The sequence below is a fragment of the Scomber japonicus genome, chromosome 12 (genome assembly GCF_027409825.1).
Source record: "Scomber japonicus isolate fScoJap1 chromosome 12, fScoJap1.pri, whole genome shotgun sequence".
In the NCBI taxonomy this organism is placed as follows: domain Eukaryota; kingdom Metazoa; phylum Chordata; class Actinopteri; order Scombriformes; family Scombridae; genus Scomber; species Scomber japonicus.
Genome location: NC_070589.1, coordinates 23968850 through 23983963, shown reverse-complemented (window position 1 = coordinate 23983963; position 15114 = coordinate 23968850). Strand labels below are relative to the sequence as shown.

The following is a 15114-nucleotide window of genomic DNA, read 5'->3' as shown; positions in this document are numbered from 1 at the left end:
AGAGTATCTGAAGTAATGTGGAATATGGTTCAAGTGTTTGAGCACATATTCATCAGAATGCTGTTTAATATAATGTATAATCAGAACGTTTTAAAATGACATTTCACAAAAAGAACACAATTAAATTATAAACTGTGATGCCAGTAACGTTAGCTAGATTCAATGAAACTAAACTGCACTACTAAAGCTGGGGACAACAAGACTGGAGAGACCACTGATAAAGATTGTTTCCACTGACTGGCATTAATTTTTTTTAGTCGCTGACAGTCAGAAAGAAGCTCAAACCTTACGACAAAGTATCACACATACCACACTGAAATGTTCTGTAATGAGTGAAAATGAAGCCAAGTGTCCTGACAGCTGATTTACACAATATTTTAAGTCTTAACAAGGATTTCTATTTTAGTGTAATATGCAACCATAATAATTAAATCACTAGTTTTAAACTTCCTAATGTCTTTAAGAACTTACAAAAAAAACCTTAACAAAGCAAACCAGAAATAAAAGCACATTCCCTCCATGTTGGTCTCAAAGGACCTGAATTTAACATTTTCAGGTCTAAATAAAAATATTGAATCTCTGTCTCGGCCTGTGATACACCAGTAGCATGAATGTAAAGTGCCACAAGACAAATGTTTTCTATTTTTCCTGAAAAGCAGTGCAAGAACAATTTATCACACCAGGAGACAGACTCAATCAAATGAGGAAAATAAGGCAGACCATTCCGATGCTACCAGGTTATGCATTATACATGCTCGCGAGAGGTTTATAACACCTCAAATGACACCTCACTGTGGATCATGTGAGATTGCCTTGCTGTGCGGAAGAAATATTGCTGCTTCTTAAGGTGTTGCTGCGTGCTTAACGGAGGCTGACAGCTCACATAGCAGGCTTTCACTCCGGACATAATTGCTTACGACACCCAGCACAAGAGTATCACCTTGACCAGACCTCTACAATTCTGTCCATCCTTTGTCAGAAATTTTGGAGGCATGCAGAACACTTTTGACACTCACGTTCAGGCCAATCACTGCCCCATTCAATTTGCTGTAGACAACTCACTGGTGAGAGGATTTGAGCCAAAAAGAGGCCTAATTCTGCAGAAGCTGCCAGTCTTTCCAATGATTTGCATAAACCTCCATCGGGAGAGGGCAGTGATTTAAGCAGGCTTGTCTGGAAGCAGAAGGAGGTGCAGACGTAGAGATTGGTGTAAGACGTGATTGCCTCTGGGCCCATGTTGTGTGGATGAAACTCTCCGGAGGCAGGGGATGACGCTCCGCATTAATCTGCCAATATCAGCCTCCAGTATATAAGGCATCCACTTCTCATGAAGGACCAATGCATCCAGTACAACTCGAGATCATTGATGTATCGCTACCCAAACAGAATACGTGTGTGAATCCTCATTCGCCGTCAGACGGGGACGTTATATAACTCTGCGAGTGAAATATATAAGATATTCTTGCATGACTACCTAATAACCACTAGTATAAGCATAATTTCAGTTTTTGCAGACTGCCTCCCCGAACAACAAACACACAGCTTGGTTTTTACATTGTGATGTGGTGGGAATTAAAAGGCTTTGATATTTCAATTTCCATAAATTGTGCGGGGAATATGCAGCACAGAGCTGTTTGAAGGCAGAAGAATAGGATCACGGACATGGGTGTTTGGTATTACAAAGAAATAATGCCCACAAGGAGACATCAAACAGGCATTTTCAGATCCATCACACACAACCTGATATAATGAATGAAGAAAATCCTGGAGGAGGTGCTGCTTTTGCATGAGTGCATTTGAATACACCTTCATTATCGAGGTGAACCTGTGTGATGGCAGGTTAATGTTAACGGAGGGTTATAGAATATGAATGCACCATAAAAGAAAAGGTTACCTGTGTATGACGCAATTTATGACACTTAAAATGTAATATGACAAATCTGTAAACCCTCATTGTAAAACGTTAGGCGCTTTCATCTTAAGACTGCAGTGGGAAAATCATATTAGCAGAGATTCAAAATAGGGCTTGAGCAAAAAAGGGTTTAAAGCTCCAATAAATAACTTTCTGCATAATCGTTGAGCTGTATATGTTAAAACTATAAGCTTTTATTTGTTTTTTATTTAATCTTAATTTAAGCAGGCAGTTTTATTGAGATTAAGAGAGACATCTAAGAACAAGAACACGGGAAGCTACACAATAAACAAGGAGAAAAAAACAGTTACAAGAATCATAAAAAACATCACTTTATAAAGCTTTACAATCTCCAAGAGGAATGTAAGACGCAATTTCGAGGGCAGTTTGCAGTTCATTCCATTTTAAAGGTACTAGTGCAGTGCCCGTGCAAAATCTGTTTTTGCGTGTGTTTTTACTACAAAGTAGCCTGGGCTATTCAAAGTGTTTTCAGTTTCATCCATTTTTTTGAGGGTCTGGAGTGTATTTCACATTTTAGGTGCCAAAGCTCCACTGCCATATGCCCTCTCTAAAGTCCAATTTCCACCAGGAGCGCCATGGCACATCTCAGGAGGCTCTCTGCACCACAGCGCTATCAATCCGCAGCATTTCTATTTTTGATGGAGCCGTTTCTAAATCGCATCAAGCTCAACAGAGCAGATTGCACTAGACAGGAAGTCAGACACAGAATCGGCATAATAAAACTTCCGTCTTTCAAAATAAAACAACCTGTGCAGCCTCCCGATTGTATTTCAGCAACAAACACGAATAAAACAAACAGATAAAGACACCATCTGGCTACGCAGCCTACTGACACATGGTATAAGCACAAAAATAAAATAAAAATACCAAATCAACAAAATTGGGCCGTTTAGTTGTGCTGCTACTACAGTAATTACGGTAGCCCAAAGGCATTTGTTCGGATTTTATTGGACTGCCGCAATTACTGTATACATTTTAAAGGCAGATTTCTCTCCCAGAGCAAGCTCCACCCCGCTGCCCGGTGTGAGTTGACACCGGTCAGAGGACAGAGCAAGACCGTGGCGCAGCCGTTTCGCACCGCTAATGGACCCAGGTAAATCCCCAATTTGTATTTAATGTTGAGCATATATTGGCCTTAACTCTAGTCCTGCGCTGTGCTCAGTGTGCTGTGTGAGAGTGGGAGTGGCCAGCGGCTAGAGCGGCAGCAGCAAATGTGTGCTTCTTTTACCGATGTATTTATCTATATCTTTTACATTTCTTATCCAAACAACGTCGAACTTGGCACTGCACTTACTCGTAGCAAGACACCTGAAATCAATAGGATGAACGGTTCAAGAGATATGCGAATAACAGACAGACAGACAGGCGTTCCTGTCATTTATAGATAGATAGATGTAATACCTGAAACTAGTTCAATCAACATTAGTGCACACATGAGGGGTATTGAAGGTTAAGTAGTTACTGGACTTTTTTACTGTAGTTAATGGATTTAAAGAGAAGAAGAGATGTGAGAGAAGAGATATGACGTAGTTTAGAAGCTTCAATAGTAGAGCTTTATAGATGAATAATATGACACTTATTATTATTTCTTCTGTAAGTTAGTCCAACCAACCTTGTGACACAGAGAACAATGATTCAATTCAACAATGAGTATGACATGAGTCATTTATGATAGTGTTCATCAGGCAGTATGACAATACAGAATATCTTCATGGTCAAGGACAGACATATAGGTTAACTCCACAATAGTGTTAATGTTGGAAGAAGATGGACATCGGATTATATACAAGAAGCCTAGTTTGAGTTTTAATTTTTGAGTCGAATGTGGGTAGTGGTGCGGTAGTTATATGTTGCATCACAGCAATAGTGTGTAGATTTTGCATGTTCCCCTTGTGCCTGTGTAGGTTATCTTTAGATACTCCAGCTTCCTCTCACAGACCAAAAACATGCAGGTCAGGTTATTCGATGACTCTAAATTACCCGTAGGTGTGTACTTATACTATATATTATTAACAAAACATACAACATTTTTACAAATAAGATGATTTGAAGTACAATAGCTACCTCACATGTGGACTCTTTAAGAAGTATTTCTGTTTGTGTGTGTGAGAAAGCTGACATGTACATGTATCTATGTTTGTGTCACTCACCTCCTGTTTGGGGATGCTGACATAGCCCTGGTGAGGCTTGAAGGCTTTGTATGGCTGTTTGGAGAACATCCAGTGGCTGCTGAACGTCTGACCAAACACTGGCTGCAGGAGGAAGTACGGCTTCTCCGCGTAGTTCACCACCACCACAAAGAGTGACACCACCACGATCAGACTGGTGGCGATCAAAGACTTCCTCTGTGGACAGAGAGAGAGCAAATACATGACAAATCCGACATGCTTGAATTGAAGAGTAAACGGAAGACTCGAGGTTTTCCAACATCGTGAATCTACTGACAAATACTGTGTACTGTATGACAACAAATATGCTTTTTGTGTATAAAAATAATGCATATATTCTATAAAAATATACAGTACAACAACAATAAATATACAATGCTGTGCTTTCAATGAGAGTTATTGACTGAGTTGCAAAAATAAACATAAAGAGTAGTCACAGCCTGAAGTTACATCCAGAGACTGTAAATGAAGCCATAAAAATCAAATTTACAACTTCCTATTATTTTAATTATTATTATTAAAATGCCTGTTATTTTCTTGTTAAATGCCAGGAAATTGTGAGAAAATTGCTATTATAATTTCAAAAGTTGTGCCTTCAAATGTCTTTTTTTGTCCAACCAACAGTCAAATGAAATTCAAAGAGATGCAGTTCATTACCTGGTATGACAAAGAAGAAAAATCTAAAACCAGCACATTTTTGCCATATTTGCTTAAAAAAAATGACAGAAACGATTAGTCAATTATCAATTGTAGCAGCTCTAAACTCAATGTTTAAACCTTACTAAACAAGTCAGCATGTATGCACACATACAACCATACAACCATACATACACACTTATATGTATGTATGTATGTATGTATGTATGTATGTATGTGTGCATACATAGAAACCTGGATAGGAGGAAAAGTACATCTTATATGCATTTTAATTCATATATTTTGTCTGTGATTTTGTCATTTTCACTGTACTGTTTGTTAGTAGTAACAAAGTAATTTATGTAAAATATATGTATTTTACGTCACAAAACTGAGTATTTCTTTTTAGCAGATTCAAGAGTTCATTTTCTACTCAGTCAGTTGACATTTCTGTACCAATGAGTCATTATTTAATGGATTTCTTTCCATAATGTCTTAAATCTTGGAGATTGTAATATCATATAACCGTACAATTACTGATGCAGCAGACTTTCTTCACCAAACTGAAGCCATATTAAGGTATTCATACATGTGATGCTTCATCTTTAATGCTTTAATTGCCACATCTATCAGTGAGTTTGCTTAAATGTGCATGTGGTGAAGAAACCCAAAGTAAACTCAGTAGAGCTTGTTCTGAAGTATAGCAAACCAAAAGGCACATAGTAGCGTATCATTATTAGCTGAAAACTGCACATCAAATGGCCAAACTTCTTAAAAATCCCACAATGGCAACAAGAAGGCAATTTGACTGACATTATGCAGACAGGTTTGTTTTCAGGATATAATGTTAAGATAGAGATTCACAGTTTAGACATATAAATATGTCTCAGTGTGAAGCAAAAAGTAATTCTGAGTAAACTCATACTGATTCATGTTGTTTGAGTTATTTAAATACTGTCTGACCAGTGAGACATAGAGACAAGAGCACTCATGGTGAGAGGATGTTTCTGAGGCAGCAATGAGGCTGCAGATGGAAGAAAGTGTTAAAGTCAATCATTATGTTTTTGATTCAAAACAGATGACTCACGGTAACCTCTTCCCTTCACTTCAGACGTGCTGAGTATGACAACGTTTCTCTGAAGTCCTCCTTCTCCTCTGATAGTCAATTTACAGAGATTAGCACTTAGTCTCTGTTCACTGACACACAGAATTTCATACATTACATTACAAACTCTGGAAAAGCTGAGCTGGCACACAGTTGCAAAGTTGTTAACTTTATTGTCCCCGGGAGGAAATCTGTCTTGCAGCCAGGTAAAATGTAGAACACACACAGATTTAGGCACACAGACGTAGAGTTCAGCATCCTTTTTATGTGAATCTTCAGGCTCGGGTCAGGCTCATGTTGGGAGTATTTCCAAATGTAATTCAATAAGAAAACTCTCTCTCTGTTTCTACCAATGACTCTCTGCCAGTACACACTGTGTAAATGTGTGTCATTGTTGGAAACTGATATGCAAATCCCAATGAGAAGCGGTAAAAGAGACAGACTGTAGCCGATGGATGTATTAAGAGAATTGGATGCAGCATCACCACTCAGCCTTGCTGCTGATTTCTCCTGGTGGCCACTCGCAGTATTGCAGTGAAAAAAATCACCTTAGGCCCAAAAAGTCCGTTGCCCACCAACTGTCTTTATAAAACACAGGTCTATTAAATTGTTGAACGGCAAACAGCGTTAATTATGGCTTTTTGATTAGATGAACAATTTTCATTTGATTGCATAAGTGCCATCTTTAAATGAGGTATCCATTTCCTATAATACATCCACGATGTAGCCATTGCATTAGCATTAGCTTGGCGAGCTAACGATAAGTAATGATGATGTTTAATTAAATGAAACTTGCATGTTGGCCAACTGCCATTGTCGTATTAGTTATTTTTCATTATTTTCCAAAGCAATCATATAACTTTATCTTTTAAGACGTGATTAGAAAAATATAGCTTTGGGTTCTGCCAGACCAATCAGATTTAGTCGGGTCAGCTCAGAAATGCACAAGGGGATAGATTAGGTCTTGGTTTTAGGCCTGTGCAGAACTCGACACAGACTATGATAAATAAAACATAAAACATACATGAAACATAACCCAGAGCATGTTCAGCCGTCAGCATTCACCCCAGATACAAAAGGTTAAAAAACATCATCACCCCCCCACCCCCTCCCCAGTAGTAACATGGGAAAGTCATCATGTGACTCATCTTCAAAGTCAAAGGATAAGGCACCCTGTCCACAGTGTGCACAAATATGAATCTACTTTTCTGTTTCAGCATCTCAACCAATAAAGCAACAGCTGAGGCATCATTGTCTCATACAATACGAGACAGCAAAATGATTGTCTGGAGATATTACAGCCTGGCAGAAGGAGCTGAAAGTAATGAATAATGGATAAGAGATGGAGAGAAGAGGGCGAGGAAAGGTCTAACAGAGGAGAAGCTATTGGCAGGGCAGAGAGCTGGAGATCAATGCACAGAAGGGTGAAGAAAAAATGTGGTGTGCTACGACATCTCTGGGCCTGAGGTGATGATAGATTTCAGAGGAGTCAAAGAGGTTTTTTTTTTTTTTCTCCAGGAAACTTCAATAACTTGCTGCTAATCTAACAGACAACACTGGTGGGAAATTCTGGATTTTTAGGAAGGTGGTGTTTCACTGATTCTTTGAAGTTATCTGATGGTGAGAAGATTGGTTGTGGCGCACAGTAATGATGAAGCCCCCACAGCCAAAGTGCTTGCACCACCACAAGCTCTGATCTCCAACATCAAACGTCCCAAGGGAAGTACGGGAGGCTTCGCTTCTCAGAGATGAGATCAAACATGTGGTGGGGTGGTGGATGAAAAAGACAGTGACCATTTGCTGCCCTGACAAGCCTATCGCATTTTACCAATTGCATGTACGTTACATCACGCTTCATTTCATGGCGTTACTGCTCATCTTTGATCACAAACAGAGGGGTCTACTCTAAACTTTGATCTCAATAGCACAAAGAGGACAAATAATAGATTCTATAGCCACTTGATAATTTAAGTATTGTACTACCTTTTGATATAATAGAAATCACTTTCCTGAAGGGACAGTCAGACTGTTCTGTGTCATCCCAAAAGAAAAAAATGGCAGCTCATTTTCTGAAAATGTGCCATAATAGCTACTCATCAAGAGTCCATTACGGAGTATGAAACCAATCCCTTATAAAGTAAGAGGGTTCTTTATGAAGGGAAAAAAGAAACAACTCTCAGCAGTTTGCAGCGCTGAAACACCCATCTGTTCTCATGAGGACAGAAAATTTCCTTGTCTTTTTCAACCTCAATCTGGCCACAAATCACAGGGGAAATTATGTGTCAAAGTCTGGAGGCGACTGGGGGGCTCGGTGTGAGCGTAGTGGGGCACTGAAGTTCCACTAGCTCCAGTGTGGGGCTCATGACTCCTTTCTTCATTCATTCATTCATCCATCAGGGTGATCACAAGTCTGCTTGTTGAGGCATTTGATGGAGAAAGGCTTAATGTTGAGGAAGTAGGACAGTAGGGAATGGGGGGAGCGCCAGCCCAAATGGGGGCCATTAACACTAGCAGACAGGCAGCAGAACGGCTATAAAGTTTCAACATTAGAGCTTTCGGTCAATGTTAAAACATTTTGCTTGAGGAATATGATTCCATATGTGACTGCAACGACCTTGTTTGTGACCATTAAATCAGACAATGATCACCATCAACTGCAGTGCCACTTATGGTTGTAGCCCAGGGACGTTTCATTTAACACATCCCCACGGAAAAGCTTTAAGGGGCTATTTTTAAAGGTGCTAAAACCCACTCTGAGGAGGTATTGATCTAGGCTCGCAGACAGACTATGTGGGATCATTGGGACCCAGGACACGAGAGAGTCATAATTTTCCCCCAGTCTCTCCTGCAGTGAGCGTGTGTGACTGGATTACATAATAATACATATAAGAGGGACAACTCGCAGAAAGTTATTGATGCCCACTTTGTCGATTTGTGGTGATGACCTTATTGAATTTTCAGTTTTGCATAAATTGGGACGTAGCATGTTCAGTGAGGATATGCCTTTTTTGTGCTCGCTATAGACGTCATCTGAGAGTAAACATTATTTTCTGTACCAATCACTGCAGCAATTTTACTGCTTAATGTACACCAAATAGGCAATAAATTTGCAAATGACTGAATAATCAACAAGTTGTGTCCCATTCACTTGTGTGACGAATGGGAAACTCAAAGCAAATTAGCTGTTTATTTCCCCATATACAATCAAAATTTCAACTCCATCGGGTGCTATCTGGGCATGAAGAGAATACAATTTCCCACAAAGACCGACGCTCCAGGTCAGTAAACAACAGGACCGCTCTGTAGTTCGTTCCAAAAAGCTAATCGCAATGGGTATTGGAATAATGAGAGGCTCAACCTGAAGAAAACGGCTCATGAAAAAACATATCTGGTAGCTATTTTCGAGTGCCTCCTGGGCAATGGAGAAAAAAACCCTGAAAATTACATTTGCAATGCAAAAATGCTGCCTCCATGGCACCTGATTCTTGCCACTACGGTCCAGCAAGCAGTTAAAATCCAATTTCAATTAAGGCATTTGAGAAAATATTTACAGAGTCTTTCTCTCACTTTCCCCCCCTTATCCACCTCTCTTTTAAACCTAAGTGTTGTTCTCCAGGGCAATGAGACAGGAGCATAAACAAAGAGCCACCCCTGAGATTGAGAGCGGGTCCATACACATTACTTCATTCGTGTCATATTTCCAGCAAAGGTCTCGCTTCAAAAGTCAGCCAAGTACAAGATAACAAACTATTCTTTTCCCTGGAGGAGGAGGGCCAACTCTTTGCTGCTGGCAACACAGTCATGCACAGGTTCCCCTCCAAATTTCACCCAAAGGAGCCCTGAGTGCTGCAGGAAATGTGAAGGAGAATTAACACAATTTTTATTGCAGATACATCAGAGTTATGACTATGAAGATTTTTGATTTATTGCATTCATGAGAAAAGTCCTCTGGGTTTTCATTCATTAAATGAGCTTATTTTTGTTTTCTCCCTATTTTAATTTCTTTTTAAACTCAACTAAACCCTCCCCCACTAAATGGAGTATGTGCATTCATCTAGAGAGGTAGGGGATGAAGCTCCAGCTGTATGAATGAACGAGCAGTAGCAAAGTTCATTACTCATCTGGGAGGTTTTCAGCCTGCTGATCCCTGCTGAGCCCAGCAGAGGGGGCAGTCACCTCACACAGCTGTCATGTGGCACCCAGATGGGATCATAGGAGTCTGGGAGGAGGAGGAGGAGGAGGAGGAGGAGGAGGAGGAGGAGGAGAAGGACGATGCAGTGCCACATCTTAAAAAAGGATCTGTGGAGTTTCTCTGACTAAGCCTCGGGTCTGAAGAAAGCTTGCAGACATTCATTCCTTTTTGCCGAGTTACAAAATGTAAATCATCCAGATTCCAGCAGCAGGAGGTTTACTCTGACTGTGCAGTGACTCGCAGAGACTGAAACATGTTTACTCTGCAAATACAAACAATCCAGCTCATTCATTTACATTTTACTTTCCAAAGTGTTTGCCAGTAGTTTGCTCGGTCAATAACATTTTTCTCACAATCTGTCATCTCCCAGAAGACAATCATATTTTGTTATAGCTTGTTAAATTTACATGTTGGCAGATCCACACAGCAGCAAGATCTTGAATTTGTTACCTCAAATCCAACTTTTACACACTATAAAGTCTTGATGATACAGTCCCCTGTCAGTTTACTGAGTTCTTGGTATTTCTGCACTAAGTCTTCTGCACACAGTTCATCACATGTATTATTCCAGTTTATTCAGTTACAATATTTTTAGTGATTAAAAGTGGCTGACAGTATGGAAGATTTCAGGTTATTTCAACTTCAATACCAGATGTCAACACAATGACTAACATACTCCGATAGGTTTGAGGGATATATAGATTCAAGATGACTGATTATATTATATATACTGATTTTATATTCATATAAAACAACCAGACCTCCACACATCACATGACATCATACTGACAATGAAACATAACACTGGCCACACGATAAAAAATACTAATAAAAAAAATTAAAATAAACTATTGTGATAAGTGAGTGTCGGGGCAGCGAATTAGCATGATGGAGGCTGTTGGTTAGATATTATCACTTTAGATGCATAAGAATGATATAAAGTGCTGTTACAGTACCTGGCTGGCCTGGTTCTGACACATTTCAGTCTTTTTTATTAAGGCAGGAAATTAAAAAGATGATTAGCTGGGTGAGAAGGGGGTTTTAAAAATATTGTCTCCCTTATATCCGTGCCAATTTCAGCAAAGGAGAGGAGCTCTTAGCCGTGATATTAAATCGTTTAAATGTTGTGTAAAGCAAAAAGATCAAAAGAGGGGGGGGGGGGGTTGCAACACTCTTCTCTGTTGCAGCTTATCTTTTTTCTATCTTTACATAACTATCCTGTGCAGATTAAACTTTAAAAGGTACATATTAAGCTTTTGGGGATTTTTGGTTATTTATATACAGTTATAATGTTAGATGTCTGTGCTAAACATGGTCAAAGGTCCGAAACTTGAAGTGACCGCATGTAAATCTGCCTCCTTCAAGTCAAAAGTCAGAGCTTTGGACGCTTTGTTTGCAATGTTACATCTACTTACTCCTTGTGATGATGTCATTGTTTGATTGTTCACACATGCCCTCAAATGACTGTCCATTTTATAGCTTTTGTTGCCAAAGTCGTTCTATTTGTTTGCACTGTCCATTCGCCTATTTCGGATTGCATTCAGGCTTGAACATGTATGGATGTACTTGTGAAGTTTCCATATAGAGTAAAGAATGATAAAAAGAAGTGAAATCCTACTAATGAAGCAACGTTCATGCAGGAAACGGAAGTCATACACCCCAGCTGTAATCAGCTGACAGCCACTGATTGAATCAGCACACCTTATCAGTCACCCATCAATCACAGCCATTCTCACCACAAGGCGGGTCCCTTTAAATATGACTCCTTCACTGCTTCACTGTTGCTCACACTGCTGCTGACCACCACCCCAGCCTCCACCTTTCTGGTTCATCATGGCTCTAGGGTCAATCTGCAATTCATGTCTTGCTTTTGGCCCACTGTACGGGGGGTGGGTTGCATTGCGCTTCCTGTTTTTAGTTCAGCATGCTGCCGGCTAATCCAAGGAGCATCTTAGAGTGGAGCCTTCAACGCCAAGTAAAACTGTATTACCATTTGTTGCTATATATGGTTTAATCTATGACGAGAGTGTTCCTGACTGAACTATAGTTTGTCTACGTAGCCTCAGGGAGCTGAACAATCAGAATAGAGTGGGCTCATCAGGAGGGTCTCCTTAAAGAGACAGGAACTAAAACGGCCTGTTTCAGACAGAGGCTAAACTGGCGGGCTGCACAATGGGCCAGTATCACATAAATAAGGAATTTGTTGAGGTGCAAATCATGTAAATATTGAATCCAGATGCCAGATGCTTGATTATGAATAGAGACCTGTAAATTTACATGATATGTCTATTTTAATTACTTTTGATATGAACGAAGGTGTGCCACAATAACAAAATATCAGATGGTGCTGCCCTTGGTGTATGCTACTTCTGTTCTATCACCCTTATCAGCAGTGACATATGAAAAGGAAATCCTTCAATCCAGGTCAAATGAACACTAATCTGCTCTGTTGGCATGATACTGCATCATTATAGTGCAGAGCATCACAGAGAATCTTAATCTGGGCCAAAAAAGGAATCAGTATGTTTTTATGTGAGACTCTGCAGGGGACAACAATAAGGAGCAAACACACTTTTTTGTCTTCATAATAAGCTTAAAATCTGAAAATCCCAGTCCGAATCAGTAGATGTGGCTGGGTGTGTGTGTGTGTGCGTGTGCATGTGTGCGCACACGTGTACTCATATGCGTGACTGCGACAGGAAACCAGTCAAAACCCATTTGACTAATGCATATCTGATATCAAATGGAACATAATCCCCACAAGTATAAAGGATTAAACACTCTACAATATTCCCTTCCGCTTCTCTATCGAGCAAACTTTTGGAACGAGGGGGAAAAAACACACCACCATATGTTCTCAGAAACAGTTTGGTGAGGCTCTACGCTCTGCTGCGTAGGTTGATGCTTGCTCACTTGAGAAAGCGAAGCATTTGTCAAAGTAAAAACAACCCAAAAAAGCTGCTCTTGCGGCCGAGAAGCTGAATATATTTGTGAGAGGAACGGGTCTACCTGTCAGACACAAAGTATACTGAGAATTTATGTTTGACTGCTGCCATAAAGACTCTCTGCATCATCTCTTCCTCAGAGCACTTTAGCAACAGTTTCTAGCCGGATAAGCTGGTATCTGATAAGGCTGCCTCAGGGTGATAAGATACATAATGTGGCCCACAAATACAGCAGCTGTCATCAGTGCTAGAAAATGAACACAGACACATCCTCTGCTGTCATGCTCCAGAAATGCATAACAGGAACGTTTTAAATCAAGTAGTCGATCATCATTAATTTTTAATAATTCATGTTATTGTTTTAAAAAAAATAATGCCAACCAATCCAACTGATTCAAATGAGTCAAATGAAGTCTCTTTCTGTCTTTTGAGTGCCAAATTCTGTCTTTTTTGTTGCAATCCCTCTACTGCAGCTGAACAGAAAAACATTGTCCATTGAGACAGAAAGAGCTGTGACTGTGAAAGATATCCACTTTATTTGACTAACTCAGTCGGTTGAAGCCTCGCATTATCTTCAGAAACTCTTCTGAATAGATTTTTGCACAAGACGAGAACTGTGGATTTTGTCCCTCGACTAACTAAACAGATCACAAGACAAGATATTTCAAGATCTAGATACCAAAGCCCATATACATTTAAGTATTCATGTTTATTTATAATTATTTGAGTTATATCCATCTCATATGGTTTATGCATGTTTAGTATAATTATTGTAATATGCAATAACAGTATGTTGTGAGAGACATTTTGTTTTTTTTGCACCATAAGATATCCCCTTTTATTCCTGTTGAGTTACTTTATTTATGTTTGTATGAATCACAACACACACACACACACACACACACACACACACACACACACACAAACACAGACAAACAAAATAAATAATTACTGTGTGAATATGAGGACAGCCTGGCAATAAAGATAGACCAGAGCAGACCACCTGTTCCAGTCACTTGTGTTTTCTGGGTGAATAAAGCCTAAATGTGGCAAATAAATATCCAAATGCCCCTCCGTCCCATAATATCTGTCTAGTGGCATTTGGACAATCAGAAAATGATTTTTGGTGCTCACTTATGACAGGAGCCATTTTAGCCTTATCCTGCTATAATATCTGAGTTTTTAAGTGCTGGCTCTCGTGATCGCTGATGGCCAACGGGCAGAGGAGACCGTACTGCCTGCCAAGGACAAAGCTGTTGTATAGTCATGAATGAGCTTCTCACCATCCACCACAGATGTTTTGACTTTAGGCCACAAGTCAGGACTGTACACGCCCCGATTTTCAAGAGAAACTGGAAACTTTGCAAAGAGAAAACATTTTTAATTCAACAGAGTATGCATTATAAAGAGCAGAGGCCGAACATCCAATTTTGAATTTCTACGGAGTACTTTACAGCAGCATAGCAATTATTCTCCGTGGCTCTCTGTGTTTGAAGGGCGAAGGCAGGGGGGAATCTGGCTGTTGAGAAAAACATCGACCAGAGAAAATCCATTTCAATTTGCCAAATGCCAGAGCAGGATTACTGACATTTAGCAACTGATATTTCCCCTGAAACTCAATGGTGTCCCTCCATAACTTCATAATAGAGCCTATCTCATTGATAGTGATTACAAACAGCATGACTGCTCGCACAGAGAAATCTGAGTATATAAATCACCAGCGCAAACTACACACACACACATCTGAGAGTGTGAAAGGATTACACAGACAGACAGTACATCATCTGCAGGACAGGGGAACAAACAGTGTCACCAGTTTCCGTCTCCACTTGACTTAACAGACGTCCGGCGTCTGCAGAGATTTTCCTATGCACATTTCATTTTCAAGTGGCTCAGCAATAAAAGGAATTTGTCATGTTTTCAATCTCAGTCCTCAGAGGTATGTTGCCTAAGATGCCTTGAGGTTACAAATGCATTGCTCTGTCCGGCAAGCTTATATTGCTTCTTCTTCTTCACCTGCTTTAACTTTTGAGAGATGCTCTAAAAACTAAACAAAAACAGTCACTCAGTCTTTCTACCCAGAGGAAGAAGAAAAAAAGCAGAAAATGGAAGAAAACCTCTGAAACAATTAGTCA

The 15114-nt window shown here is 39.8% G+C and overlaps 1 protein-coding gene across 1 annotated transcript in view; it reads right to left on the bottom strand.

The window, feature by feature from the left end:
- The window catches only part of st6galnac3 (ST6 (alpha-N-acetyl-neuraminyl-2,3-beta-galactosyl-1,3)-N-acetylgalactosaminide alpha-2,6-sialyltransferase 3), a 59922-nt gene extending 54612 nt beyond the window's left edge, over positions 1-5310 (bottom strand). Inside the window, 2 exon segments of the mRNA XM_053330280.1 lie at positions 4084-4276; positions 5288-5310. Of these exon segments, the coding sequence (XP_053186255.1) occupies positions 4084-4276; positions 5288-5310 (216 nt within the window).
- Positions 5311-15114: the final 9804 nt, after the last annotated feature.